The following is a 27560-nucleotide window of genomic DNA, read 5'->3' on the forward strand; positions in this document are numbered from 1 at the left end:
AATGCAACTACATGTTGCGTAATGCATAACTCGGTGGTTCCCAACCTGTGGGTAGGAACCCCTCTCAGGGACCCACCCGTGAATTTGAATACTCACAAATACTCACTAGAGCACCAAATGGGGATTCATCCGCCGCTGAAAATAGACCCCAACAAATGCACTATTTCTGGCTGTTGGATGAAATGACTGAGCCTTTCAAACGTGAACTACATATGTGTGAGGTGTTTTTAAAGATCTTCAGTAGGACCCAATGGGCTGTGAGCTGAGAGCCACAGACAGGAAGTCAGACGGTGTTGAGAGAGGCACAACAACAAATTGCTGGTTTGGGTCTGCACCAGAGATTTGTTGACAATAACAAAAATATAGAAAAACACCAGACTTCCCCTTAAAAACACACGCTTCATTTTGCTATTTTCCTTTGCCTAAAATGTGTTTTAGTGTTTATGAATGATTGCAGACCGGTAAAAAGGAAACAGTCGGTCGTGTCAAACGAGAAATCAGAACCAGAAAAATCGGAGTGCAGTTCGGTGATAAATCAGCTGCCTGGTTTCTCAGCTTTGTTCCACAGCACGTGTTCCCCAATCACTGAAGCAAAGTCAATATTAAAAGACTGACCTCAACATATATGTTTGCAAGGTTTAAGGTTTGAGGGAGCACATGTAAGTCTGTATTAATGAGTCATTTGGAGTCTTAAGGACATTTTCTTCCACTTGTTCCCTGTTGGACTCACTAACAGACTAACTGATGGTTACGATGCAGACAGAGAGCACACGTGATGATATTATACCACCACCATCTACAGGCAGCGTCGGCGGCACGCAGAGGACATCAGGGACACGCCGGCAGAGTGAACGGCGTTCGTACAGTATTCAGGTGTGAGACTGTGTGGAAGGGGGGGTCCAGGTTTACCAGGAGGCAGTGTTGTAGTTGTAGAAAAACTGTTCATCAGGGTGGAAGCCGTAGGCGCTGACGGGTCGATCTGTAGCCGGGACAAACTGCTCCGACACACTGACAGGAGACAGAAGGGAGACGGGGGACAAGTTAATACAATCTGAGCTACATGCATGTGGGGGGGGGGTTATGTTGGGATCCTTTAACTGGCTGGTCGCTTCAGGGACACATTTAACTGTAAAACACACTGCACCACCAGGTGGAGCTCTGACACCAGACATGTGTGGGGAAACCCCCCACCCCAGGGCCGGACCAATCACTCAGTCATGGGACCAGATGAAGGGAAAAAAACCCTCATAAAACGTTAATGTAATATTCATCTGCCCTGATGCAGGTGTTGGACATCCACAATGAGTGTGTGAGTTACAGACTGCTCATGGCTGGAGGGGTAAACAGCAGAGCGGCCAAGCCATAAAAACCGGAGAGATGTCAAAACACAGCGCCGTGACGGGGGCGGAGGCTGAGGGCCAAACCTGGAGGACCTGGCCGCCCTCCGCCCGGCAACAGGGGCCTGTTGAGGGGGATGATAAAAGGCCTGTATCTACACCGTATAAATCAGTTACTATGGGGATGTGGATACAGAAGGTGGGGGCCGATTTCACGCTCCATCTTCTGACCAGCTGCTGGGAGCTTGTGTCTGGTGGTGGTGGTGGGGGGGTCACGGCGAAGGGCCCAGCTGCCTCGTCAGGACGGAGCGGTTGATGGATAAACTGGACTCTGATGGATGACACCACATCTCACACGTATCCCGTCTTTCTCTTTGGGGGCTGCCGGCCCGCCGTCCTCCCCCGGCCTTCTAAAATACGAGCTGTTTGCTTTGCCCCTGCAAGCGCCTGTAATGACGTGTTGTTTTTAGCCAAATCACTTCCAGCGATCAGTTACACAGCTAGCAGCATACCCCCACCCCCCTCACCTCCTCCTCCTCCTCCTCCTCCTCTCTGTTCTGCCTTTGCCCCCCAACCACCATCTCCTCTCCCTCCTCCCTGGGCAGAAATATGTCTTTTTCCTCTCCGCACGCTACGGCTGTCAGGGGGGATTTGAGAGCCAGGCTAAAGGAGGCTGGAGGAACACTGCAGCTCTGAGTCACACCACCCGCCGGTAGACCCCAGCCTGGACTTCCAGGATCAGTACAGGACCTGCATGAGGCCTGATGTTCAGTCATGGTCCTGATGCACCTCCCTCACTATTAATTATCCTTATTGATTATGGTTTGCTGTAAACAGGGCTGGTGGTGAACCCTTGTGACAGGTTGCAGGAGTCTGCAGGTTGTAACCAGTTGACCCACATCGTGACTCTTCTTTCCGACTGTTGTATTTGAATATTTTAAGATAAAGAGGCAAATTATGCCATAATTTACATGCAAACAGGAGAGATTTTTTTTCTGCTCTCCTATCCTGTTAATCATCTTGCGAGCTGTCAGATTTATCTTGCAAATACAAATACTACCTTAGTACTTAATCAGTAAAATGTTGTGATTTGTAGTATGTTCTTCAGTAAAAACGTTCTCAGCAGACAACTAGAAATAAAAGTGAAGTGATGTCGTCCAGAAACGACGCCGACACAGTCGCTGTGATGTTTCTCCTTCTGAAACATGCAAATCAACCTGCTGCCACCTTCTTCACTCTACTTGAGATGATGGTTTGGGGTCTCTGAGACCGGGGAACCAGAACCACTGGTTCTCACGAATCTGGAGCGGCAGCAGGAGGCGGCGGACCTTTTTCCTCCTTAGGGGTGACCCTTCGCCCCCCTGCGTCTCTCTCTCTTCCAGGGCCCCGGCCGGGCCCCGCTTTGATCTCACCTCGCTGTCACTCCTCAGGTTACAGCGAACCAACATGCCGGCCCCGGTAGAACCAGGTCTCGTCACCCCTCCCTCCCCACGTCTCCCCCAGTAGTGACGGCGTTCTGCATTTCCTTCTCTTCCTTTATTTTGACCTTACTTCACATCCTGACAGCCGCTCAAAGCGCTCATTGATTCTCCTGTTGGCGTGTTCACAGTCTGTCTGTCTGTCTGTCTGTCTGTCTGTCACGCCAGACTACAGCTAAGTCTTCTGGGAAATCTGTCCCTCTGTCCTGGCAGTGCAACATCTGGAGCGGGAGTTTAACTTTATTAACATCTAGATATGGAGAGTTTATAAAGTCTCCGATGTGTTTTTAGCACGAACAGGACGTAAACTGACAGTTTTGAAAAGGAGCCTTTAAATTTGGTGATTAACATGTTGTGTATTGAGTGGGTTATTTTACAGTTGAATATATACGTTTGTCAGAAGCTTTACACGGCTGTAACTGATTATGAAACATACCATAAAACCAAAACGTCCTGGCTGTGATTGTCATACCACCCCTTTTTGTCTCTATACTATCAACTGTAAAACTAAAACTAAACTAAACAAATAAACATAACACTATCAGCAAATAGGTCAGAACTTCCAATAAAAACAGCACAAATATAAGATATATAGAAAAATGGAGCCTCTTAAAAAGAAAAATCTGAACTACAATAACAACACACACATATATATATATATACACTATAACAGCTCTTTTATGAACATTAAATGAAGTCGTGTGCAGAGCCTTATGAACATTATAGTCTGTCGCCAATAAAACCAGACCGGTACTGAATTTTTTGAGGCAGATTGTGAAACTGATATTTGAGTATTTGACCCTTAAAAACTAATCTGATAATGACGTATCGACCAATATTAGGTTCTTAAAGAATTGAGACCAAATTGTGAATTTTCTGCTGTAAAAATAAACGTGTTAGAGCGACAAACTGTGGTGTCAGTTTCTAAATGGCCTCAAACATATCTTTAACGTTTCTGTACTTGCGTACAGTGTCACCGGCCTAACCGTCAACCAACAAGTGGGGTTTGGTGTCTTGGACCGCTGACGGAGGACAAATCAGCTGATTGATCCCCTCGGTCAGCAGTGACTAATTTGACTTCATGTATCAATTCAAACCCAATTTCACAGCTCTTTTCAGACATTCCTGTCCTGCAGTTTCTACACTAAAATCTAGCGATAATATTGTTCTGGCTCTTCATTTTATATAAAAGCTCTTCTGATATTTATACAAATAACAGTGATTGTACAGTATTACTTCCATTTTAAAAAGGCCCCATTCACACCATGTTTCACACATAGTTTAAAATAAGCGGTGGAGCTGGCTTTGATTATTATGTTAACCTGGATCACTCAGAGTACAGCGGCCAAATTAAAACAGTCTCACAGACGCCAATTCCCCCGGCGCTCCCAGTATATTCAAAAGGTATCGGTTACAGAGCCGAGAGAGAGCGAGAGCGACAGAAAGAGAAAAGAAAGAGAGCAAAGACAGACAATAAAGAAATGAGTGAAGGGAACACAGATTGGGATTTCTCTCGTTGGACAGTCGCAGTCAGCCTCTCAACAGCAGCCAAACTAAACATTCCTGCCGGCGAAGGAATAAAAAAAATTAAATCAGCCGACACGAGCTTTATCGCACGCAAGAAGTTTGATAATAAATAAGAGAAATTACTCCCAATAAACTCTGTATTTCCTCAACTATTCATCATCTCAGCAGGGTATCGAACCGGCTGCCGCTCGATATCGAGGCTAAAAACGAGTCCGAGGAAACTCAAAGTGGTCTTAGTGATAACAGGGTTGATTTTTAAGTTTCCTCAGTTTCATGTTTCGCTGTGGAATGTCATCGGCGTACTGGGACTGAAGTAGTTGATGTATTGGAGCCACAGAGGAATGAGAGAGAGAGAAACATGGAGACAGAGAGACAGCCGGAGAGTGTTTGTTCTCAAAGCTGGAGTATTGCTGTTGAGGGTGGAGCGATGCCTTCTGGGACTGGCGGGGCTTGTTGACTCAGGCCCGGCCTGGTTCAATAACACAGATCAGCGAATAGTGATTCAGAATAACAATACGAGAGGGCAGCGCCGGCTGGTGGACGATCCAACGGAGACACAGAGAGCTGAAGGTAAACACTCACAGTTTAGTGTTTCCTCTCTGACACAGCCAGCGTCTCTGGACAAAGACAACCTGCCCTGCTGACAGCCTCCGTCACCTGCCTCCATCACTACACTCACATTCACAATCATGTTGCACACACACATATTCTTTGTGTGTGTCTGAGTGCAGGGTTGGGGTCTCAAAGCTGGCTCAGTTCCAGTCCAGTCCCAGGTTTGCTAAATACCCTTCTTCACTAAGCTCCAAAGCTAACACAAAAACAAACCTCCATTCTTTTTTTATTAGCAAAGAGCAACTTACGAAACATTCAGGTAGCAGGACTCTCCTTGTTAGCCGCCGCTGAATGTTGCTTTTGCCAAACGAAATGCCAAAGATGATATCAGCTTTAGCTAATTAACGTTATCAGACCCATCTGTTACCTGGTTAATGTGCTCTATGAAGGCTGGTGTGTGCACAAGACTAATAGAGAAGGAAGCACCCCCTCCACTCTCCAACCATAAGTGAACTTTTACTGTCTCTCTCCAACTTCATAGTTCACTTGGTTAGAACTGAGGTAAAAAATGGTCCATTGTTAGTTGTAGTTCAGTGTTCACACTGACTTATTACAATCGAACCAAGAGCTTTTGAACATGATGTGGACCGGCGACTGTCACCCTGCATTATCAGTTCTACATACACCCACGTGGGGAAACCAAATTCCAGTAACAGCAGGTCCAGCAGCACTTAACTGAAGCTTATGTGTTCCATATGTCATAAGTAATGATGAACAGGTAGAAACAGGAGGAAACGAGGCGTCTCGTGTCGTAAGATTACAGGGAGATAGTTACAGGAGCCGTTAAAATACTGACACACCTCAGTTCGAACTTCTTTTTATGATCAGGGAAAATCTCCGCCCTCAAGGTGGCTGTTGTTTTGTCCAGCGTTCGAAGGACAGTCCAAACAAACTGAACCAAACTGGCAAACGCACCAGGTCAGTTATTTGTAGTTTTATTTACGTACAAATGTTGAAGCCAAACCTAAATACACATGATGAGGGATTTAAAGTGATTCCGATTCTCTAACTGGATCTGAAACTGGGTTCAGATTTGGCCCCAGTGCAGGCTGAGGTGAACGGAGAGCACCATACCTGCTCAGGTATCCCGTCTGTCCCAGCTCTCCATTCTGGAAGTCGGTGTAGAACTCAGGACTGACGGCTCCGTCTGCTGAGATGAGCCCATCTGGGTGAAAGAACACAAACACTGGTTAATATTCACGTGAGTGAATAACTCATCTCTCTGAAACAATGATCTGGTCCTGTGAGGCCTTCAGTACCAGCACTGTAGAACAGGTCAGGTCTCTCCAGGATGTCTCCGTTCCCGATGAAGGATCCTCCGTCCTCCCCGAACAGGAAGGGCTCTCCTGCTTCATCCATCTGACGGTTCTCCACCATCTCCAGCCACTGACCGTTGTACCAGCGGAACTTCTCAGTCTGGATCTTCTTTCCCCACTCCTCGTCGTATTCCTGAGCCAAGTGGAGGGAAGAGAGGGTTGGCAGCCATGCTAGCGGCTCTGCACAGCGCGGTGCTTTGACCTAAATGCGCATGTTTAGCAGGTATATTAGCATGCTAACATGCTAAACTCAGACAGTGAAGTGACTGATCACCATTATGATCCTTCTCAGCTCCTGAGAATGTGTGCATGTTTGTGTGTGCAGGTATATGTGCGTATGACCGTGTGTCGTCTCCATCCTCGTCACTCATAAAAACCTCCGTCCGGCCGGCTCGGCTGTCTGTGTGCGGAGCTCGACGCAGGAGCGACCACAGAGTCCTGTTTTCTTTTCTCTGCGGGGGCTGAAGGGGGAGCGATAAAGGCGGCCTTTGAGACCGCGACGCCTCGGCCCGAAAGATTAATCATTCAGATGCAAAGCAGAGCACCGAGGGCACTGACAGCCACCCGAGGGCCCGGACTCAAACAGGCCCATTGACCTCCACACAGAGGCCGTCTAAACGCTGCAGTGACGGCGACGCGTTTAGTCAGCGGGTTGATTCATCAGAAATAGCATCATGACTCAGGCTTTGACGGAGCAATTAGGTTCTTATATTAGTTTAATATAGCTGATCAGTTCTGAGCCGCTGAGCTCATGACATAATGAGCTCATCACAGTTTTGGGAGCTTTCAACATATTCCTCTGGAAATATGGCCAGGCTAAGAATATCACTGTGAATTAGGCCTCTGTCCCACTTGGAGCATCTACAAAGTTCCTTATGAGGCCACGCGTGTGTGTGTTTGTGTGTGTTTGTGTGTGTTTGTGTGTGTTTGTACATGAGCGGGGCCACAATGATCAAAGGCGAACATTTCAAGACTGCACAGTTACGGCGTGTGCTGCCAAAAGGACGGCCAAGCAGTAATGATTGTGTGTGTGTGTGTGTGTGTGTGTGTGTGTGTGTGTGTGTGTGTGTGTCCACAGCTCTGCTTTCTCTCTCACCTCTGCTGTCCAGCCGCTGACACACTCCAGAGCCCACCGGCTGCCTTTCATGTGGTTCACATCTTAATAGGTCTCACTGATAATTTCAATGAAACACTTCCTCTGCCCCGCTACACTGCCTGGCTATAATCTACAGCTAATTACGCTGATCTGAGGTCTGGCAGTGATCACACACTGACTGGGAGCTGACCACACCTGTCAGTCACAAGGCGACGCAGGAATGCATCGCTTAGTTAATCGCTGATGTCAAATTTGAGTGTTTGACTGTAAAACTGAGAGGAAAAGTGTTTGTATGAGATGAGCTGCTGGAGGAAAGACTGACTCTGAATGTCTCACCTGTTTGTGGAAAAGCTGAAAACTTCAAATCTTAATTTTTATCTAGTTTTAAAGTGTGGGTGCAGACAAACAGCCAGCTTGCTGCTAAGGTTTTGTAACATTGAAGGCTGGATTACCAACACAGACAAAGCGGCCATGTTGTGGTAATCTGATCAATTGTAACTTCATTTGAGAATATCGAAACTAAGGCGCTGTGGGTTCTGCTTTTTTACCTGTGTTGAAGTGTCAAAATGTTGTTTTAAAACCTTCAAGAACAGGATTATTTTAGCGGATACTGAGCATATCCCTGTTTGTGTTTAATCAACTGACCACACAGCCAACCTGGGGTCATGTAATATGCCTGCTCAGTAATAACACTACACACAGTGCTGGTGTTGCTCCTCCACGTCTCACAGGAACCAAATCAGTGCACATCTTAAAAACACACCATAAAACCAAGCTGCTTGTGGCTTTTTCTTGATTTTACAAACTTCATATTTTTGTCTGTTCTTTATTGTGTTTGTATGGACACTCACGGCGATGATGTCCAGCGTGTTGTTGCAGACTTTGCGGATCTCTGCGTTGTTGTCGTGCATCAGGTCGATGAGGTAAGCAGTAGCCTCTGAGATTAGGACTCAAGGAAAGAAAACGTTTCATCCTGCCTCTGACATTTTGATGCTAAATCAATCATTTGTCCTTAATCAATCACAGGAGGGGGGGGGGGGCGGTGTGGTGGTACTGTGGGAAGGAACAACCTCTCCCACTCTTTCATTTAAAGACAGAGACCAGAGACAGAGATTTCCTGTGATGAAGTCAACACTTGCCTCTTCCTCCCACAGCAGGCCTTCAATCAGATATTCTTTATTATATTCTTCACTTCACAACATGCTGACAGGGAACATATTTGTAATTTGACACAAGCCGCCACAGACCACAACTGTGCACGGCAGCTTAGAATACCCAGAGGGGTAAAGAGACTATGGAGGTTGCTATGGAGACGCAGATGGGAATAAACAGTGATGAGAGATACATACGGGGCGGTACTAAGAGTTACCACGGAGACGGAGTAATCCTGGTGGAAGCAAAAGGATACGCGTGTCCTTGATGATGACGTCCCTGGTTGCTTTGTGAAAGACCATCTGGCAGAAGACGTAGACAATCTGACACACAAACTCATCATCCTCTTGTCGGGCTGAGATGGAAACAGGTAGAGAGGAGAAGAAATGAACAGAGCGGACTACGTTATGCTTCCTCCCTTCGGTTACTTTTCTGTTCCCGCATCCTGAACTGTATTTTCTTATTTCCAATCCCTGCTATGAAGAGCAACTTAACGCCTCGTTTCAAACACCCTCTTCAAATACTAAAAATGCATCTCCCCACCTACTTTCAAAGGTGACCCAGTCATATCATGTCACCCAACCGCTGTCCGTCTCACACTCTCAACCCTTTTGCGAGTTACGTATTTAACTACTGTTGAATCCTGGATGGCCTCCAGAGACAGAATGAAACACCTGGACTTCCAGTCTGTGGCGGTCAGAAAGAATGAAGCAGAATGAACTCTCCACACTGCCAACAGCTCATTTCTGTTTTCATGTGTCTTGATGTGGCGGCATAGCCCAGATCACAGTCAATGTGAGTGTGTCACTTCAGGGGTCGGGGAGTACAAGGCAATGTCACATTTGTTTTTGGCAAAAAATGGTCCTTAAAGTTTTTCTCCTGAAAAAGGCGAAGAACTACTGTTGTGATTAACTCAGGAAAGAAAAGCAATAACGTGGAGACGAGACAATAACTTTTACAAGGTGAATTCCAGCAATTCAACATTGTACTTTCATAAAGTTGTGGGACTTGCAAGAGACAGATGAAAAAAGAATGGTCAATATCTGCTATCCTGACTTTTAGTCACACTGATACTAGATCCTACTTTTCACAATGCTTTAGAAAACTCCTCCAGAGCCACGGGAAGACATTTAGCAACAATTAGTGGAGCTCATGGTCATTCACAAACACAAACATGTAAAAAACTAATGGAGTTGCTGCTCAGACAGAAATAAAATATTTCTTCATGTCTCTTCTCTCATATTTTCCTGGGCTGAAGCTGCTTTTTGCTTCTTGACCCAAAGCTTATAAAATACTGTAGTACAGGATTTGGTTCTTACCGTTGAGCAGCTCAATGAGAGCAGGAATGATGCCAGACTTGGCCAGCATGGCTGCACAAGAGTCATCCATGGACACGGTGCCAATCATGATCACCACCTCCAGAATGAGGTCATCCTCTGCAGAACCTGACATCAGGGAAAAGTACGAGTTGAGCGGACGACTGGCAAAGAAACCATCACTGATCCTCTAAAACGTTTGGCCTCCGAATACAAGCAGAACAGAGAGCCGAGCCAGAGGAAACATCCATGTTCTGTGACTGTACGGGTACACATCTGTCTGGCCACATCTGTCTGTGCATACAGAGCTGCTGGAGTTGTGTTTCACTACCGACGCAGTCTGGAAAACAGAGAATATAAGGTCCTAAAAGAACTCTTTTCCATTTGTGTCTGAAGATATCTATCTTGTTGAAGGATCCCCAGTGGCTCGTTTTAAGATCAATAAATGACTTTGTTTGAGGGTCCAGTGGTGGGTGTCACTAAGGATCACTCACATGTCTTTGTGTAATCAACCAATTCTCAAACTGGGAAATATCATCTGGTTCCCCGCCCAAAACACCATCACCATGGTTATCAAAACTCAACACCTTTTTAGCACCGAGTATCGAAAAACAATTACTGAAAGCAAGTAAGGACCATCAGGTCAGATTCCTGCTGCTCTTTACTTGTTTAAACAAATCATTTAAATAATCATTCTGTCAATTTTAGACCAAATCTGGGCAGTTTTTTGGATTCTTTTGTTAAATGAAAAACAGGTTTGGTAGAAAACATGTTTACTGGTAAATCCCTCAAAGTAAGGTATCAAAACATCAAATGACACCCAGCTGTAAGAATTACCAGTGAGAGAGGCCACAGGGTCAAATCAGAGGGACAAACTTCTTTAGTTTAACTGGACCCAGTGTGTGCTTTTACCTGAACAACAACAACAACAACAACAACAACAACACTGGCAGCGTCATGATAACGACGTCTGCTTGGATCCATTCAGGTATTAGACATATTCACACAGACCTGAGACCTGCAGCAATACAGGACTCTACCAGACCTTATTACATGAAATATAATCTGTCCCAGGTCAGGTCTCAGTTGCTAGGAACCAAGTGGACCCGTGAAGACATGTAGTTCTACTCACAATGTGCATACAATGAAATGACTTCTAATTCTGCGTTAATAAAGACAGAAAGGGAAACTGAGGGTTAGGAGGTCAGTGGTCATGAAAGGTGAAGATAAGTCCTGGACCCTGAAGAGGGTTCTCTGTCCTCATATCACCCTGAGCAGTGACACTTCACTGATAGTGTGATTTAGGGAGAGTAGTTAGAGGTTAAGACAGGGCATGGGAGAGACCTGGTCTCTGGTTTTAAAGGGAGATAGATGAGAGAACAGGGGCGGGGTTGTCCTGCTGGAGCATGAACGGATGATTACTGTGTTTAAAGCTTTTCTGTGACAACAAAAAACTCTCAGATGGTGCAGCTGATGAAGACTATAAAGGTCCATGTAGTCACTACGTGTCACACACACACACACACACACCTGGTTTGAGTCTGTCTTTCAGGTAGGGCACCAGGTTGTACTCCTTGAGGACCAGAGCCCAGTCCAGGTCGGGGATGGTCAGATTGGCCAGCGCGCCCAGACTCTCGATCACAAACTCCTCGGCCTCCTCCTCACTGATCTGAGCCGCCAGGTCACCAACGTGGTCCTGCCAGCACACACACTTTATTTAAGGCTTACGGTCGCTACGTGCTTTCACCACACAGTAAATCTCTCCATATGAAGCTATAGGATAGCAGAGAGACTGACCAGGAAGAGGCTCTTGGTGGGTCCGTTGTGCTGAGAAAGGTTTCTGATCATCTTCATCACCAGAACATCCTTCAGCTTCACAGCACGCTTCATCAGCATCTTCAGACCGTTACCTAGGGCAACAGGGAGACAGGAAGCAGGGAGGAGAAGCTCATTTGAGACTTTATCGACACAGAGTGGGATGAAACGTCTTCGTCCATATGTTGTGCGCTCATACCTTCACAGATGACCTGAGCGTTACTCTTGTTAGCAGCCAGGTTGATGCAGAGCGACAGGAGCTCAACATCCATCTTCTCCTCCACACGGTCAAACACCATCTTCATCAGCTGTCAATCACAGGTTAACTGTTTAATTCCTCACCGAGATTCAAGCTAAACTAATACACGTGAAGTCAAAGTCTGGTGCTTGTTGTTTTAGAATAACGCGCCTATATATCATCCTATCAGTGTGTTTATGTAATCAGCTGGAAGTCGAAAAGACTGAGGTGGTGAATTCTTTGTTCAACCACATCCGCTCTTTTCTGCAGTGAGCTGAAAAGTAGCAGACGATCATTTTTAAGCCAAAGACGAGCGACATTTCTTCTAGCTGTGTGTGTTTGTATGTTTGTCATGTTAAAGGCCGTCATCAGGGCGAAGCAGGCTGAGGTTTGTGAGTTAGAAAGAGAGTGTTAGAGATAAAGGGAAGGCAAGCGTCCCTCCTCCTCCTCCTCCTCCTCCTCCTCCTCCTCAGTCTGTCTGTCCGTCTCTCCTGCACTGATTTAACATTAAACAGGAAAAGCTTTGAGCTGAGGGGGGTTGGCGGGGGGGCAGAGGTGCACTGCTTCCCTGTGAGGAATCAGGAATCAGAGAGAGAGGGAGAGAAAGGCTGGGCCGGGCCTGGGTTAGGTATCACATACCAGGGGCCCCGGACCCCAAATCAGCCCCGTCTAGACTCTCTGGCACCTGCCTCTGCTTATTTACCACAGACAGCCACCGGAGGCCCAGTCAGGGCCGCAGCGCCACGCTGCAGTCCAACCAACGCAGGCCACCTCCGCCCCCCACCTCCACCTCCTCCGGCTCCTCTCTTCCTCTCCTCCCTCACTCCTGACATCCCTGCTCTGGAAACCCCACATCCAGCACCAAACGGTGACCCCATTAAAAGCTGGAGAAGGGGAAAGGGGCAGGTCAGTCACTAGCCTGGGAAAGTGATAAAAGAGAGAGGTCTTAAAAGTACAAAATAGGTGAGGGAGGATAAAAGGTGGGAAATGGGTTGAAGCAGTTTGTTAAGGATGTATTTTTACAAACCGGACAGATGGAGGGATACTATACGGGACAAAAGGGGTTTTGGAGCAGGGATGTGGATGTGGTCCACACTAAGCTGGCTAAATCATAAAACATGGTTTAAGTGTGAAAATGACGCGTGTTGTCAGGTTGTTTTCTCCGTCTGCACTCCAACACCTAAACAACAGCAGGACGGTTCAATGTCTTCTTAGTCAAACAACAAACAACTGTTCATCACAGCAAACATCTGGTGAGCAGTGGGACAGACAGTCTCTGCTGGTTGAACCTCGTTTCAGTCCCTCTTGTGTCAGATATACAGAACAAACTCACAGTTTACTTTCTGTCGTCGTGACACTGAACAAGCAGAAAACGATGATCTGACAACAGCTTGATAGATGCTACCTGTTTCATGGCTGGACAACCTTAGAGACATGGAGGCAGAAGAGGGTAGTGAGGGGGAGAGTGAGCGGGCCTCGGGGCGGGTCGGAGGTCACATCCTGGTCATGCTGCTAGCCAGCATCCTTTCTACCACGGGGGACCCTGGGGTTCAGATCTGCTGCTGACGTGACCTTCTGAACAAACAGCCGACTCTCCCGGCCACATCTGGCCAGCATTTACACCCAATCTCAACAAACAAACACGACGCACATTTAGCTAATCGCCGATGATGAGAGGAGCGACTGACCGGGTCAACTCAATCAGGAGGGAGTGTAGCTCAACCAAAATGTTATGATCCAAAGTTGAAAGAAATCAGCCTGAGGGGGTTTGAACGTCAGCAGTAAACTTAATTTTCACGAACTCCATTTCAATTTGGACAAACAATTCAGTTTGTGTGCTGATGTTTCAATCAAGTAATGGCAGTGAAGAGGCGAATATGCGAAGAAGACTCAGTAAAAGATGAGATGGCGAAAGGATCTTTTCAGTGGAAAGAGAAGGAGGAAAAACAGAGTTGTCATCGCAGACTGAGCAGCAGTCCTCTGGTGGTTTTTGCTTCCAGATGTGGCATGCGTCCCTCCCTCTCTCTCTCTGTTTCTCATGCATTCATTCCCGGGTGCCGTTAGCTGCCGATGCTAATGTGTCTGTCTTGGTCTGCTGCCGGTGTACATTAGCCAGTCTTACCTGCGGTATGCAGTCTGTGTCGGCAAACATGGACTTGAATCTGTCGTCCATGCTGATGTGGTACAGAATGCACATGCTGAGCTGTCTCTGGCCCTCGTCAGCTGCAACATAAACACAGGAGAAGGAGGAAAGTCAATGGATGAATGACTGGTTGTGCCGTAACGCTCCGCGGGATGCCAATGACCACATCTAGGAGAGCTGTGTGTTTTTTGAAAATATTAATGGGCTGAATGGCCTTTTTAACAGCGATTCCTGTTGGAGGTCAAATAGCATTCAGTGCAGAATCAGCTCCAGTCGACTGCAGTTTCTCAGTTTGTCGTGTCTCACGGGCAGCTAACCAGAGGAAAAACAATATTTAAAGGATAAATGTGGAACTGCAGCAGGATACTGGTTGAAAAAGGCACTCTTCATGCTGCTTAAAGGCCACAGTTATCACAAATGACAAAAAACACATTCTCTAACTAACTTTATTACTGGATTTCTGCCACAATCCCAAAACAATGGAAGCGAATGGAAATAAATACTCACTAGAGCACCAAATTCATCCGCAGCTGAAAATAGTCCCCAAGAAATGTACTATTTCCTGTTTGAGTAACATTTAATAAAAATTATAGTGAGCAGCTGTTTTAGGAAACTACTGAGCCTTTTTAGTAAAGAAACTAAATATTTGTGAAGTGTCTTTAAAGTTTTGTCTTCTGAGGCAGCCAATGGGCTGTGAGCTGAGAGCCACAGACAGGAAGTCAGAAAGTATTTGGACTAACACGTCGCAGGTTTGCGTCTGCACAGGGGATTTATTGACAATAAGAAACACAGAATGATGCCAGCCGTATCATTTAAAGAAGTGACCCAGTTAGTCAGATAGTCCACAGGCCTCACTGTGAACAGTTTACATAGGAACTATTTCTTCAGTAGAAAGCAGTTCCAATGAAAACTGTGGACAGTGAGGTCTGTGGACTATCCAGAGTAACCAGGACACTGTTTGTGGAAAGACGCGTTCATGTCGAATTCTTTTAAAGCTGCATTAATATTTTTTTTTGCAGAACAAGCTGAAAACCTCATGAAGCTGTTATGGCAGTATTAGCACAGTCTAGCAAACACAGAGCAACTTGATCATCCCACTGGAATCGTGTTTGTGTCCACCTGATGAATGGAACTAAAATATTTACTCTTCTTTGAGCTCCTAGTTTTTAGTTTGGTCTCCAGCTGCTAGATGTAGTCTCTGACTGTCAGTCTGCTGTTCGCTGTGGGTTTATCCGAGAGAACACTGAGACTGAAACACACAGGAAATGTGCCGCAAAACCAAAACCAGGAGCTAAATATGAATAATAAAAATCTCTTTCGAGCTGAGGGGGGATGCAGAGTCTGGTAGTGATTCTCTGTGGGTTTGTCACTACGAGCCACGCCTTTACATTGATGCAACATTAAAATATTGATTAGTGCAGCTTTAATTACAAACTAAATTCTATTCACCTCCATTGTGTTGTGCTGATCTAAGAGACGGATATATCAAAACCTGGACAAATAAAACCGTGGACAGACACTGCGAGAGGAAAGTCAGAAAATAGGTTTCTTTTTTGTCATTTAGGTGAACTGACCCTTTAATGTTTGTCCAATAAAATGAGTCCATCCCCTGTCACTACAGTTTTGTGAGCTTATCAGCAGCAGCATGAAGGAGATAAAGACAGAATGGATTGAGTGTTAGACTGTCAGTGAGCCCAGGACCTTTATGAGTTTGACCTCTGACCAGAGCTGGGGGGCTGGAGGCCTGGAGGAGGAGCCAGCCAGAGAGAATTAATAGAGTTCAGACCAGAGTTTGACCCGGGAACTTTTCATTAAGAGAAGTGTTAAGAGAGAGGCTCTTCACTGGACCAGAACCACTGACAGACCTCCTGTGATGCCCACCAGCCTCCAAAGCCCCAACCAGGTCCAGTTAAAACTGGTCCCAGCCGTGTTCGGTCACCGGCCGTACAGGGAGCCTTATCGCTGAGTATTAGATCCAGATGTGCTCGGTGAACCCCTGGAATCACAGGAGGGAGAGAGGGCCGAGGAGAGACGGCTTCGAGCTTTAATTGGGAAAACAGGAGGAAGCATCAATTTTACTGCCTTTAATAAGTTAAAGCTCCGCTGCTCGCTGCTCCGGCCCTTCCAGCACAGCCAGCCATTGGCCAGAACATGTGCTTCTCATTAGTGATTCTTTACCTCAACCAATACCTTAAAATGCACATGAAAACAACCACACACACACACACACACACACACACACACACACACACACACACACACACACACAGAGGCAATAAGCTGCTCCAGACCTTTGCTGGTAGGAACATGGAGGATCCTTTATGGGCGAAGAGAGAGATCCCATTAAATGTTCAAAACACTGGTAGGGTCGGGGCAAGAGAGAGAAAAAAAGGTGAGGGGGGCTGTTAAGAATTAACTAGACTGTTCATGGGCAGTTAGTGGGAGAGCTAAACTCCAATTACACCCCAGCCTGATTTAAAACCGCCTAACCTTCGTAAAATTACACCCGCACACATTAAGAGGCGTCTGGGCTCGGTTTGCGGACAGCACCGCTCCGCTGTTATTGCATTTTCTGGATAAATAAGCAAGCTGGGTTTGGTCTTCGGAGACATCACACACCACATAACAGGGTCCCCACCCCCACTCAAGTCTCCTAATTTGTTTAGGCAACGTAACGAGAGTCAACATGCTGCTCATTGCAGAATGAAAAAAAGCTGGGCTGAGGGGGGGGTGCAGGAAATAAGGGTTGTGTCGCATTATTAATTAATCTGTGGATTCTCTTTCTGATTAATAGATACTCAATGATAGACAAAAAGCAACAAATCGGAGAAGCTGAAGGCAAAGAATGATGTATGGTATGTTTGCTTGATAAATAAACACAACAATTAATGATTAATATGAATATCAAAACAGTTGTTTTTCAAAATGTTCTGTCCACTGACTAATGGAATAAGTGATGGTGACAGTCAGCATCTTCTCATCAACACTATTCAGTTATTTCTTTAGTCAATAACCGACGTGGTGCTCTTTTTACTACATGGGGTGTATTTTGGACACAAACACGAACACAAACATGTTCATGTGAAAATGGTGCTAATGGTTTCGTTTATACGCTTTATTGGGTGTCATCACAGGTGGACGGGTGGGGGCTAAAAAACGAAGACGCAGCTGACAGAGAGGAATCTTTCTGGTGAGTTCAGGTGGTGGTGGGACGGATTGAGTGGGAGGTGATGATGACAAGTGGGGGCTCCCTCTCCACTTTCATCTTCTCATCAGGGGTCATGACCTCAGGCCAGGTCTGGATGGAGAGAGGGGAGGCTGGCGGACCCGCCCCCCTGGCGGCCTTCTCTCTTTAGAGATAAGACGAGTCCTCACGCAGAGCGTGTCAGCTGGAGAGCGGACAGTCGGCAGTGAAAGCAGATGATTAATGACACATCGACTCACACGCAGAGCGAATTACACACACGCGCCAACACACAAATACAGGCAAACTCAACAGTGTCAAAACTGTGAGCGGGCGTAATATTTCAGTGTTAAGTTATATTATGTGTGTGCCCCGCTTCCTGAATGAGCAGCCCCCACCCGCCACTTCCCAAAAAACAGCCCTCCCTAAATCTCTGCAGACCTCTCCACCTCTCCGGCCTGCTCCTACAAAAACAACATTTGTGCAGAGGCTCTGGCATGTTATTCTAACAAATATATTACATTAATTATGCGCCGTTACCTGAGCCTCCCCCTGAGAGGCTTCAAAAGGGCTGTCAAAGATGCTTCTGACCGCGTCACACGCCCCGCGGATGGGACGACTCACCGATCGCACGCTCTGGAGCTTTCAGGAGGTCACTGCTGTAATGGTCACCAGAGGTGGCTGTGTTAGAGCTGCACCTGCACATACGCCTCAGTAAGAACTAATGAGAGGCTCCACCGCCGGCTCGGGACGGATGAGTGTTTCTCATGACGTGTGTCTGTTTCTGTCAGTGAAAACCTGTAATAACGGTTCCCTGATAGAGAGGCAAACACACACAGAACCGTCATCAACACACAGATGCACACGCAATGAAGCAGCATGAACGCATCCACAGGAACAAAGGAAAGAAACACACACAGGCAATCATTAGTCAGCAGTCAGAGTGGTTACCGAACAGTGAGGAGAGTCTGGGAATGAGTCCTGCCTGCACCATCTGGCTGCGCAGCGACGTGTCGAAGGAGAGGTTGAGCAGGAGGCGTAAGGTGGTGCTCAGCAGCTCCTCGTGCTCGCAGGGAACCAGCCGAGCCAGCTTCTCCACGGCAAACGTTTCAGCCTGCAGACAACGGACAGAACAAGTGAAACGAACACCTCCAGGCTCGGCTCCAGACGTTTAAAAAAAGCCTCATTCAAAGGCACTGACGTCTGCAATAACGCAAATCTCTGAAACTCCAGCTCTACAGGATCACCTTACACCTTACAACAGTGTGCTTGTGTAAGGTTATCTTGTACACTTGTCTGGTCGTATATTTTACACTAAACAATATAATATTGTTGTTGATTTAATAACCTTTAGGGAACCGTTTCTGCAGAGGTCACAGCTAAAATGTTTGAAAGAGGACATCTGAAGAGAGCCTGAGTGGACATCGTTAACATTAAGATGTAGAATACACACTGATTTCACGAGAGATGTAGTTTTCTATATGCTAACAAATTAATCGCTGTTTCACTTTGATAAAATCATGAAGGTTTCAGGTTGTAATAGCACGTGCTGCAGTAGATACGAATCCATCTCAGAATATACTACGTTTCAATGCTGCTTACTCATTAATGCATCATTAATAATAATAATCCAATACTATACTACTCTGAATGGAGCCATTCTGCATAATAAATACTCTTACTTGTAATACTTCCAGTACATTTGGCTGACTATACTTCTGTACTTTACTTAAAGAATATCATTACTATTGTGGCATTATTTATTTTATATTAAGGATCTGAATACTGCTGGCTGTGTGGACGTCCAACACAGATGTACTGTGACGTACATTTGGTTTATAATTCATGGCAAAAATGTACATTTCACTTTATTTTCTGCTACAGCCTTAAAAAGTACATGAGCGTTAAATTATTACACAAAATGTGATTATTATTCTGCCGGTTTTAACTATACAGTCCTACCATCCTGTGACACCCCTGTATTTAAATACAGGACTATATGAACAATTACAGTGAATTATCTCTGAGACTCAGGATAAAACATAGTTTTTCTTCACATGACCTACAGGCAGGTGGAGGTGTTGAGCTGATGACACCAAACACACTCAGAGACAGACTCCTGACTGCTGACTCTTCATCACTGACGTGTGAAGATGTGTTTACCGTGACTGTCAGTGTGACACAGCGGTGCGAGTCAGTCCGTCCGGTGCTGCGTCTGTTCGCCTCTCCTGTGGTCTCCCCACAGCCAGATATCATGGTGATGCAACCTGCTCCCAGTTAAAACGCACTCACTGCTACTGTGTGCAAAACCAGCTCCAGTCGCACCATCACAAACCAGACCTCGAGCAGCATAATCAACTGCAGCCTGTGTCAATTACCACTGACATTCCCCTTCCATTAGTGACCGCAGCAGGAAAAAAGCCTTATCAGACTGTGTCGGAGTCTTATCTGATCAGGAGAAAGTCACAACATGTTGGCTGAGTAAATAAAACCTGATGGCATCCACCGCTGTGTCACTAAGTGATCAGTCTTTTTGGAATCAATTAAACATCCACGCCCTTAGAGACCACGCTCCCTCGTGTAAACCGATACACTCAACTGAGTCAAAGTGTTGAAACCACTATTTTCCTGCTGGACACACGCTGGAGTGGGTCTAAACCCCCTGAAGGGTTCTTTAATCTGAATCAAAGATACACTGAAGGGGAAACAAGGAGATAAAACCAGTTCCTAACAGAGTCTGGCTTTGATAAAGACCCACAAACTGAGTGAGATTGGAACCAGGTGGGCCTGGATTAGGGAAAGTCGGAGCGGTGAGGTTCCTGTACGAGCGCTGCGGGACACGTGGCCAAAAGTGGACCTTCTAAGCATTTATTCAATCCAAATTTGATGAGCGTGGTTTCTACTGGATAACAGCAAAGAACACATAAAGAATGGTCGTTTCCTCTAAATCTGACTATTTGAGTTTAAATGGCACAAAACAATGTTGTTAAAGAACACATTCATTAGAGAAGTAAAGACGGTGGAACTCAGTGATTGATTCTATTGGTAGAAGCAAAGATTTAAAAATGAATCTCAAACAATGAACAGTGAAGCTGAGCTGCTCCAACAAGCAGTTCATTAAATCCAAAATGTGTTGATCCAAGAGTACTTTTACTTTACAGGATTATTTTGCTTAACAAGTCCATGACTGATGTTGCGTGTTATTCCACTGAATGAGAGGACCATGAGCAGAACCTCTGCGGGTCAGAACTGTGGAATAATTCGTTTAAAATCCAGAATCCACAACAATCCTGAAAACTAAATGTCATTTTCATGAAAACAAATATTGTTGGTGATCAGGTCGGGCTCACAGTCGCTGTTCTAGTTCCACCCAAAGGTGTGCTACGGGGGGGGGGGTGCAGGGCCATTTTTACGTATCAGGGTTAGGGTTAGGCTTAGTTAAGTTAAGATGTAAGGAGAAGGAGGGAGGACAGAGTCCAAGTCGAAGAAGCACAAAGTGTTTTAACAGTTTTAGTAATATATGTATATATATGTATTCCTTTTCCTTTAACCCCCCCCCCCCCCCCTCACCATGTCATTCTTGTTCTCCAGGAAGATGGAGAGCTTCTTGAGGAAGGAGACCACCACCACCAGCAGCTCCTCGTCTTCCCGGTCCAGGATCTTCACCAGCATATGGACGATGTTCTTGTTCCTCATCTTCAGTTCTGTGCGGGTGTCTTCAGCCAGGTTCAGCAGCACACACAGAGCAACTGCAGGGTCAAGACGACAGGATCATCCCGGGAAACACAAAGGCTTGCTTCTTGTACAGTTTAAAGTCAACTGACAATAACTATAGGCTTTTATATACATTCAAAAGTGAACCGCACGATTCAGAGAAAAAATAGACCCAGCAGGAAAAGACAGTGGAGCGGATTATCTCCACAGCTGGTGGACATTACAGGTACGATGAGTTGAGCAGTTCAGTACCTCTGAGAAGCTGCTCCTGCTTGGTCAGTAGGCTCTGGTACTTCCTGAAAGACTTCTCATGTTCTTTCTTCAGATTCTGGTTCTCAGAGAATTCTTCATGTGAAATCAGTCAAGGAACTCAACTTTACACAAATAACAGTGTCCTCTTAGACTGTACCATGAAAACTGTCACCAGGCTTGTGCACTTTCCATACAAACACCTTCTGTTTTATTTAGAGTTTTCAGGAAAGGATATAGGCCTTCTTCTTCTTCTGTAGTTCGTCTTGCCAGAGGCCGTACCTCTTCAGCTCATGCTCAATGATGTTCATACACAGGGCCCCAATCTTGAAATGTGTGACCAGGCCATGGAACTGGGAGAAACTGGAGGAGAAAATTAAGAGGGAGAGAGAGAAAAAGACCTCCATTTATCCAAAAGTGGACTTTTCAAAACTGAAAATCTTTTTTTGGGATGTGGGATTCCAGCTGGGAGCTGTCATTAAAATGACCCAGTCCGTCACCCCTGAAGTAGTTTACAAAGTAAACTGTCAAAGTCAAAACACATTCAGTCAAACAGTATGTCCTGGTCCGACTTATAATCAGTCCAACTTGAACCGTTTCACAATCCAAACAGCATAACACGGAGATGGACACGAGCCAAGAGTGACGATCAGTTTTCAGACGTGCGCGTCCTCTCGCAGCCTAAATCAGCTCTGACAGACGTTTATGTATTATTCTAGCGAGGGCTAATTTTAGTGTTTCCTAACCCCCAGTTGGAGAGTGAAACTTCAGTACTAGGTACGCTGCCAAAGGTGGATGACTACTGTAAGAAAGGGGGAGAGCGGTGAAAAGCGAAGAGAGCAGAGGCGACTCAGTGCTGGTGGCAACCACATGCTAAATGTCTTCACTGATCTGTAAACTGGGTTTGTGCTTCAAATACACACGATTATACTGGGTCTGTTTTTTTCCTTAATACTTCTGTGTACAATGATATTTTAGACGTTCTTCCAGCTTCGTGTTTGTCCAGCTCCATAAAGAAATGTTTTTCCCAGTTTGGTGAGGAAGAACTTGACTGGCCTGCACAGAACCCTGACCTCACCCCCATCCAACACCTTTAGGATGAACTGGAACGCTGACTGTGAGCCAGACCTCATAGATTAATGAACATGGATTTGGAGTGACGTGTTCAACTGTCCACATACTTTTGGCCATGTAGTGTCTTGCTACTGCTAGGTGTGTCCACACTGACTGATTACATGAAAACGTGACTAGATATATTTGGAAAATTTGGAAACATTTCTCTTTAAGAGGGCATCCATGGGTTGGCCTCACTTTGGTTTCCCAACTCTGACTATCCTTCAGAATATATCAGTTTAGTCTTCATAACACATGAAAGGATGTTAGCCAAAAACAGACTGTGGACGAGCACGGTCCTCGGGATCGGTCCACACAAGTGGAAACTATAAAATTAAAAAAACCTTCACTCTAAATCTACATCTCACATTCAGTACAAACAAAACAAATACTGCAACAGCAGACTGGAAGCTGCAAAAGCAAGATCTAGAAAACTAGAGTCAGAGATCAAAGCTATAAAGATTTAAAGCCACACGACAGTGAAACGGACTGGTGGCCCTCTGCACATGTTTGATTTAAGGTGCTGCTGGTTTACCTGGAGAAGCAGAAGAAGACAGAGGTGATGGTTGTTGCCAGGTCAACGCTCTGCTTCCAGTCCTCCCTCAGAACTCTGGCCAGGGCTCCGAGGGCCGTCTCTGGCCACAGTCATACAAACGAGACAGACGAGACAGGAAGGAAGGGCCACAGATGAGACAGAGAAACTGAGAGCAAAGCGTCTGTGTGTGGAATTCAATCAGAGTCAGACTGAGCGGACAGCAGTGCAGCTGGAGGTGAATTTAGAGAAGCGTGGGGGAATGCGATGAGGTTGGAGGCTCCCGGGGATTTTGAGCTATGGGTGCTTCTCAACATAAAGACGTGCGTCCCAGTGTTCGTCTCCTCTTTCCACGCCGACCCCAGGCCTCTCGGTTCACACGAACACTCGGCTCTTATCAGCATCGCACCGGTTGATGCGGTGCGGCAGACAGAGTGAGCCGACGACGCGTTATGACAGATACAAATGAAGCTGTGCCATCTCACGACGGCTGCAGAGGATGACGGCTCCGTGCTGTTGTGGAAGAAACCACAACAGCACGGTTGTCACGGAAGGGAGCAGAACTGAAGCTCAGCTGTGTTTTCTTTAAAAGGGGAGCTGATAAAAGCCAACTGATCCTACACTCACGCTGTACTCTAATCAGTCCTATCAAAAAAAACAACCTTTTCATCCAAATACAGTTTTAGTTTGAGAGCTGGCTGATGTTTGCACTGTTGAACTTTGGCGACTGGATCCACTCGGCCGGGAAAAAGATCGGATCAGACAATGAATTCAATCTGAATAACGGAGCGTCTTCCCTCCACGTACCTGAGCAAGGTTTGATATCCAGCGCAACTCAGCCCTTAGAGCCAGTAACCAGAAAATGTGGATTTGAGAACTGCAAATAGTGTGGCAGGAGCTAGAAAATTAACTATATATTAAAAAACTGTAAACGAAAGAAAATTAAATTGTCTCTTAATAAAACTTTTTAAGTAGCAACTAAATAGACGTACCATGTTTGAAAAGTAAAAAAAAAGCACTTTGTTATTTGGTTATTTGGTTACCCTCTTTTGAACCGGCGCTTGTATCATGATTTGGAAAATATTAGTATGGAGATTCAACATATTGGTGTTGGCTGTAAGCATGTTGTTGGTGTTTCTGCACGAATAGATAAAGAACAGAGCTAAAAGATGGAATAAAGATGGTTTCCTTTGTAAGCCAGGTGAGCCCACCACTCGAGCTGAATTAAGTCATTCTTTACTTGGCACAGGAAGGTACCGTTCTGTATGAGTTCCTCCAGGTTGTCGGGGTTACGAGCCAGTTGGAAGATGAGTGTGGCTCCTCTGATCTTCTCCTGGATGTCCTCATACAGCAGCTCCACGTACTCGTCGATGCTGTTGATGCTCGCCTCCTCGTCCAGCTGCAGGGAAGCAGTTCAACACACACACACACACATAATGTACTGTACACTGTACTGGATCAATAAAGAAAACAACTGTACACACGTGTACTTTCTCTCAGCTCCTACCTCCACTCCTGCGTAAGGTGTGAAGTGTCGAGGTGAGGTGCGTCTCTTCTCCTGGTTGTCTGTGAAAGGAAATATTCAGCATCACACAGAGGCCCCTCGTGCTTCATTAACTTCTTCCTCTTTTAGCTCGAGGAATATTTTGAACTATGACCTCATCAGCGTTGGTTGTACTAGTTATAATTCTCTTATAAAAACTCTTCAGTACCATTTGACTGTTTGCGGTTTTGCAAATAGAAGAGCAGCTGCTCCACCTCGCGGAGTTTAGACGAGTGAATCAGCCGACATTCCTCCACCACCTTCCGAGCCAAAGAGGACGTGTCTGTGTGGGCGTTCAGGCTTTTCAGGCGAACACTGAAGGCAGCACAAACATATAGAGAAGTTATAGCAGGGAAGAGGAGTTTGACACCTGGTTTTCAGACGTAAGCTAGAAAATGAACTCATGACACAGAAACAGATATAATCTCGGAGAATTCTTCTTGGTCTTACAAGTGTTACGATGTAATTCTCATTCTTCAAATCACCTTAACTAAGTTGTTCGCAGTTAAAGGAAACTCAGCATGACAGTACAATTTACTCCTCACATTTTCTGACACTCTTTGCGTTCTCCAACCATCGGGTCGCCCAGCTCCCCTAAGACAGTCGCCTCCACCTCATACTGAACGACAAGGGCGTTCTCAGTCGGGTGGACGTCGAGAGTGCAGCCCTTCACCCTCCTGTGGGTCACACGGACACAAAGTGAGCACGGACTGAAACTAAAACATGGAATCCAACTGTGATTTCACTGCTTTTCTTTTTTTTCACCCAAGACGAATGTACTAAATGCTCATTCTGGTTTGCCTGGTTCAGATACACGTTCCCTTCTGTAAGTATAGACTGTGAAATGTAAAACTAAGCTGGTTGAGTTAACAATAACTTAATTAATTATAACTTAATACTTTATTAGTATAGCATCAGTATAGCAGCAGGGCATGTGTATATAGGGTTAAATGGCAGAGGAATATTTACAGGTGTAATATTAGACAAAGGCAGTGAAAATGTAGAAATATGGATGTAAATCTTTTCATTGTGGGGGGGGGGGGGGGGGGGGTGTCCAGATTTAAATCAGTTTAATGTCAGACACAAATAATGCATTAGGGTTTTTAAAAACAGGTCTAAAATATCTTATTATATGTACTGTTTGTCTAACAAGCTAAGTGTGCATGTCACAAATGATTTGTATATTTGTAAAGTTTGTTTATTAAGCAGACCAGCGAAGAAACTATTAACCTTTAGTGATTTTATATAAGTTTAATGTATAAAGTTTGTGTTTGTCAGTTATACAGTTTGATTGATCACTTCCTTCCGTTCAATGACTGAAACTACAGCTGCAGTGTGCAGTGGAGCAGTTATACACTCTTCTCCTGTTCGCAGTGTTTTAACTGTGAACTGTGAACTGGACAGTGAGCGCTAACTAATCAATGGACATCCATCGCCTTAACGTATCGATCTGAGTTACCTCACACACCCTGGACAGACGCACCGGCCAGCTACCATCAACATTAGGCCGGTGTCGGTAACAGGTTAGCCGTGCAGCTACCGGGGAGCAGCGGAGCATCCTGCCGGTGTCTGCTCCACTGACCTGTTAGCTAGCTAACGCGACAAACAAGCTAGCAGCTGTTACCTTTTCAGATACCGCGGATCTCCTGCTTGCAAAATGTCCATTTTAGATGAGACAGAAAGTCCACATCAGACGTCGTTCCTTCCTAACGGGACCGGCTGATGCTGATGCAGACGGGCCGGATGTTGTTGATGTCTTCAGCTTGTTGCCAGGGCGGCGGCGCAGCTCCCAGCATGCACTGCTGCCATCTGTTGCCACGGAGGACGAGGCTGCCGTAAAGCTGCTGCTAGCTTACAGCTACATCACTGCTTCAGTTGGGCTCAGCCTCCATCTTTAGCCTCCATCTTTAGCCTCACACGGAGTCTGCGCAGCTTCCGGGAGGTGGAATGTAAATAAGTACATTTAATCAAGTTCTGCACTTCTTAAGTACACATTTGAGGTACTTGTACTTTGTACTAGGCTACTTTCTACTTCTCCACATCTCAGAGGGAAATATTGTACTTCACTACATTTCTCTGACAGCTTTAGTTACTTTATAAATCAAGACTTCTACACACTGAACATATGAAGAGCTTCTGAAATATGATGTTTTGTTATAAATTAAACTCCCCAACAGGTTATACAGCTGAAACGATTAGGTGATGAATCAATCAGTCGATTGAAAGGAAATTAATTAGCTGTTTTGATAATCATTTAAAGTCATTTCTCCTGTGAAACTATTTCCTGGTTCCAGCTGTTCAGATGCAGATGTGCTGCTTTCCCTCTGAATGCTGTTAATAACTGTAACGTCTTGTTAATAATGTGGAGCTTTGTGAAGGCGTCACTTTGGGCTCTGGGTCATTGTGACCAAACAATCGATCCATTAATGGAGAAAATAATCAGCTGATTCATCCACAGTGAACTAATAATCATTAGCTGATAGTTCAGAATGAGCTCCACCTCAACTCCAACAGCAACATCCTGCTTCACATTAATGAGGAGGAATAATCCTCTAATGACAGAATCTATAACAGGAGGACAGACACAGGGGGACAGACACAGGGGGACAGTCACAGGAGGACAGACACAGGAGGACAGACACAGAAGGACAGACACAGGAGGACAGACACAGGAGGACAGTCACAGGGGGACAGTCACAGGAGGACAGTCACAGGGGGACAGTCACAGGAGGACAGACACAGGAGGACAGTCACAGGGGGACAGTCACAGGGGGACAGTCACAGGAGGACAGTCACAGGGGGACAGTCACAGGGGACATCTGACAGCTGGAAGACTTTAAGGACATTTACTGATGATACTCACAGACTTGACATGCAGGACTTTTACTGTAACAGAGTATTTACAGTGTGGCATTAGTACTTCAGCAGTGTAGTATTGGGAATATCATTAGTTTTGGTATTTGGTCATAAATCAAGCCGTTGGACACATTAACATGTTGACCTGATTGTTAAAGTTTATAGTGAACATTTATGGTACATTGGACAGTGGACAATTAATTTAAAGAACTGGGCAACAGACAAAGATGGCGATCTGCATAACTGAGAGAGAATGAAATGTTCAAAACCACATATTGAAATTATTAAACATACAGTGGCTTGCAAAAGTATTCAGCCCCCTTGAACTTTTCCACATTT

The 27560-nt window shown here is 45.6% G+C and overlaps 1 protein-coding gene across 1 annotated transcript; it reads right to left on the bottom strand.

Moving 5' to 3' along the window:
- Positions 1–62: 62 nt before the first annotated feature.
- kifap3a (kinesin-associated protein 3a) lies at positions 63–26030 on the bottom strand. Its single transcript, XM_070909122.1, has 21 exons — positions 25990–26030; positions 24911–25042; positions 24535–24680; positions 24330–24388; positions 24080–24221; positions 22826–22925; positions 21416–21540; positions 21181–21279; positions 20785–20963; positions 18166–18328; positions 14010–14110; positions 11849–11957; positions 11632–11744; positions 11365–11530; positions 9838–9963; positions 8775–8873; positions 8218–8303; positions 6214–6403; positions 6029–6119; positions 910–1008; position 63 (listed from the first exon to the last, which is right to left on the bottom strand). Coding segments are annotated over exons 1-21 (2367 nt in total).
- Positions 26031–27560: the final 1530 nt, after the last annotated feature.

The sequence above is a fragment of the Enoplosus armatus genome, chromosome 7, assembly GCF_043641665.1.
Source record: "Enoplosus armatus isolate fEnoArm2 chromosome 7, fEnoArm2.hap1, whole genome shotgun sequence".
NCBI lineage: Eukaryota > Metazoa > Chordata > Actinopteri > Centrarchiformes > Enoplosidae > Enoplosus > Enoplosus armatus.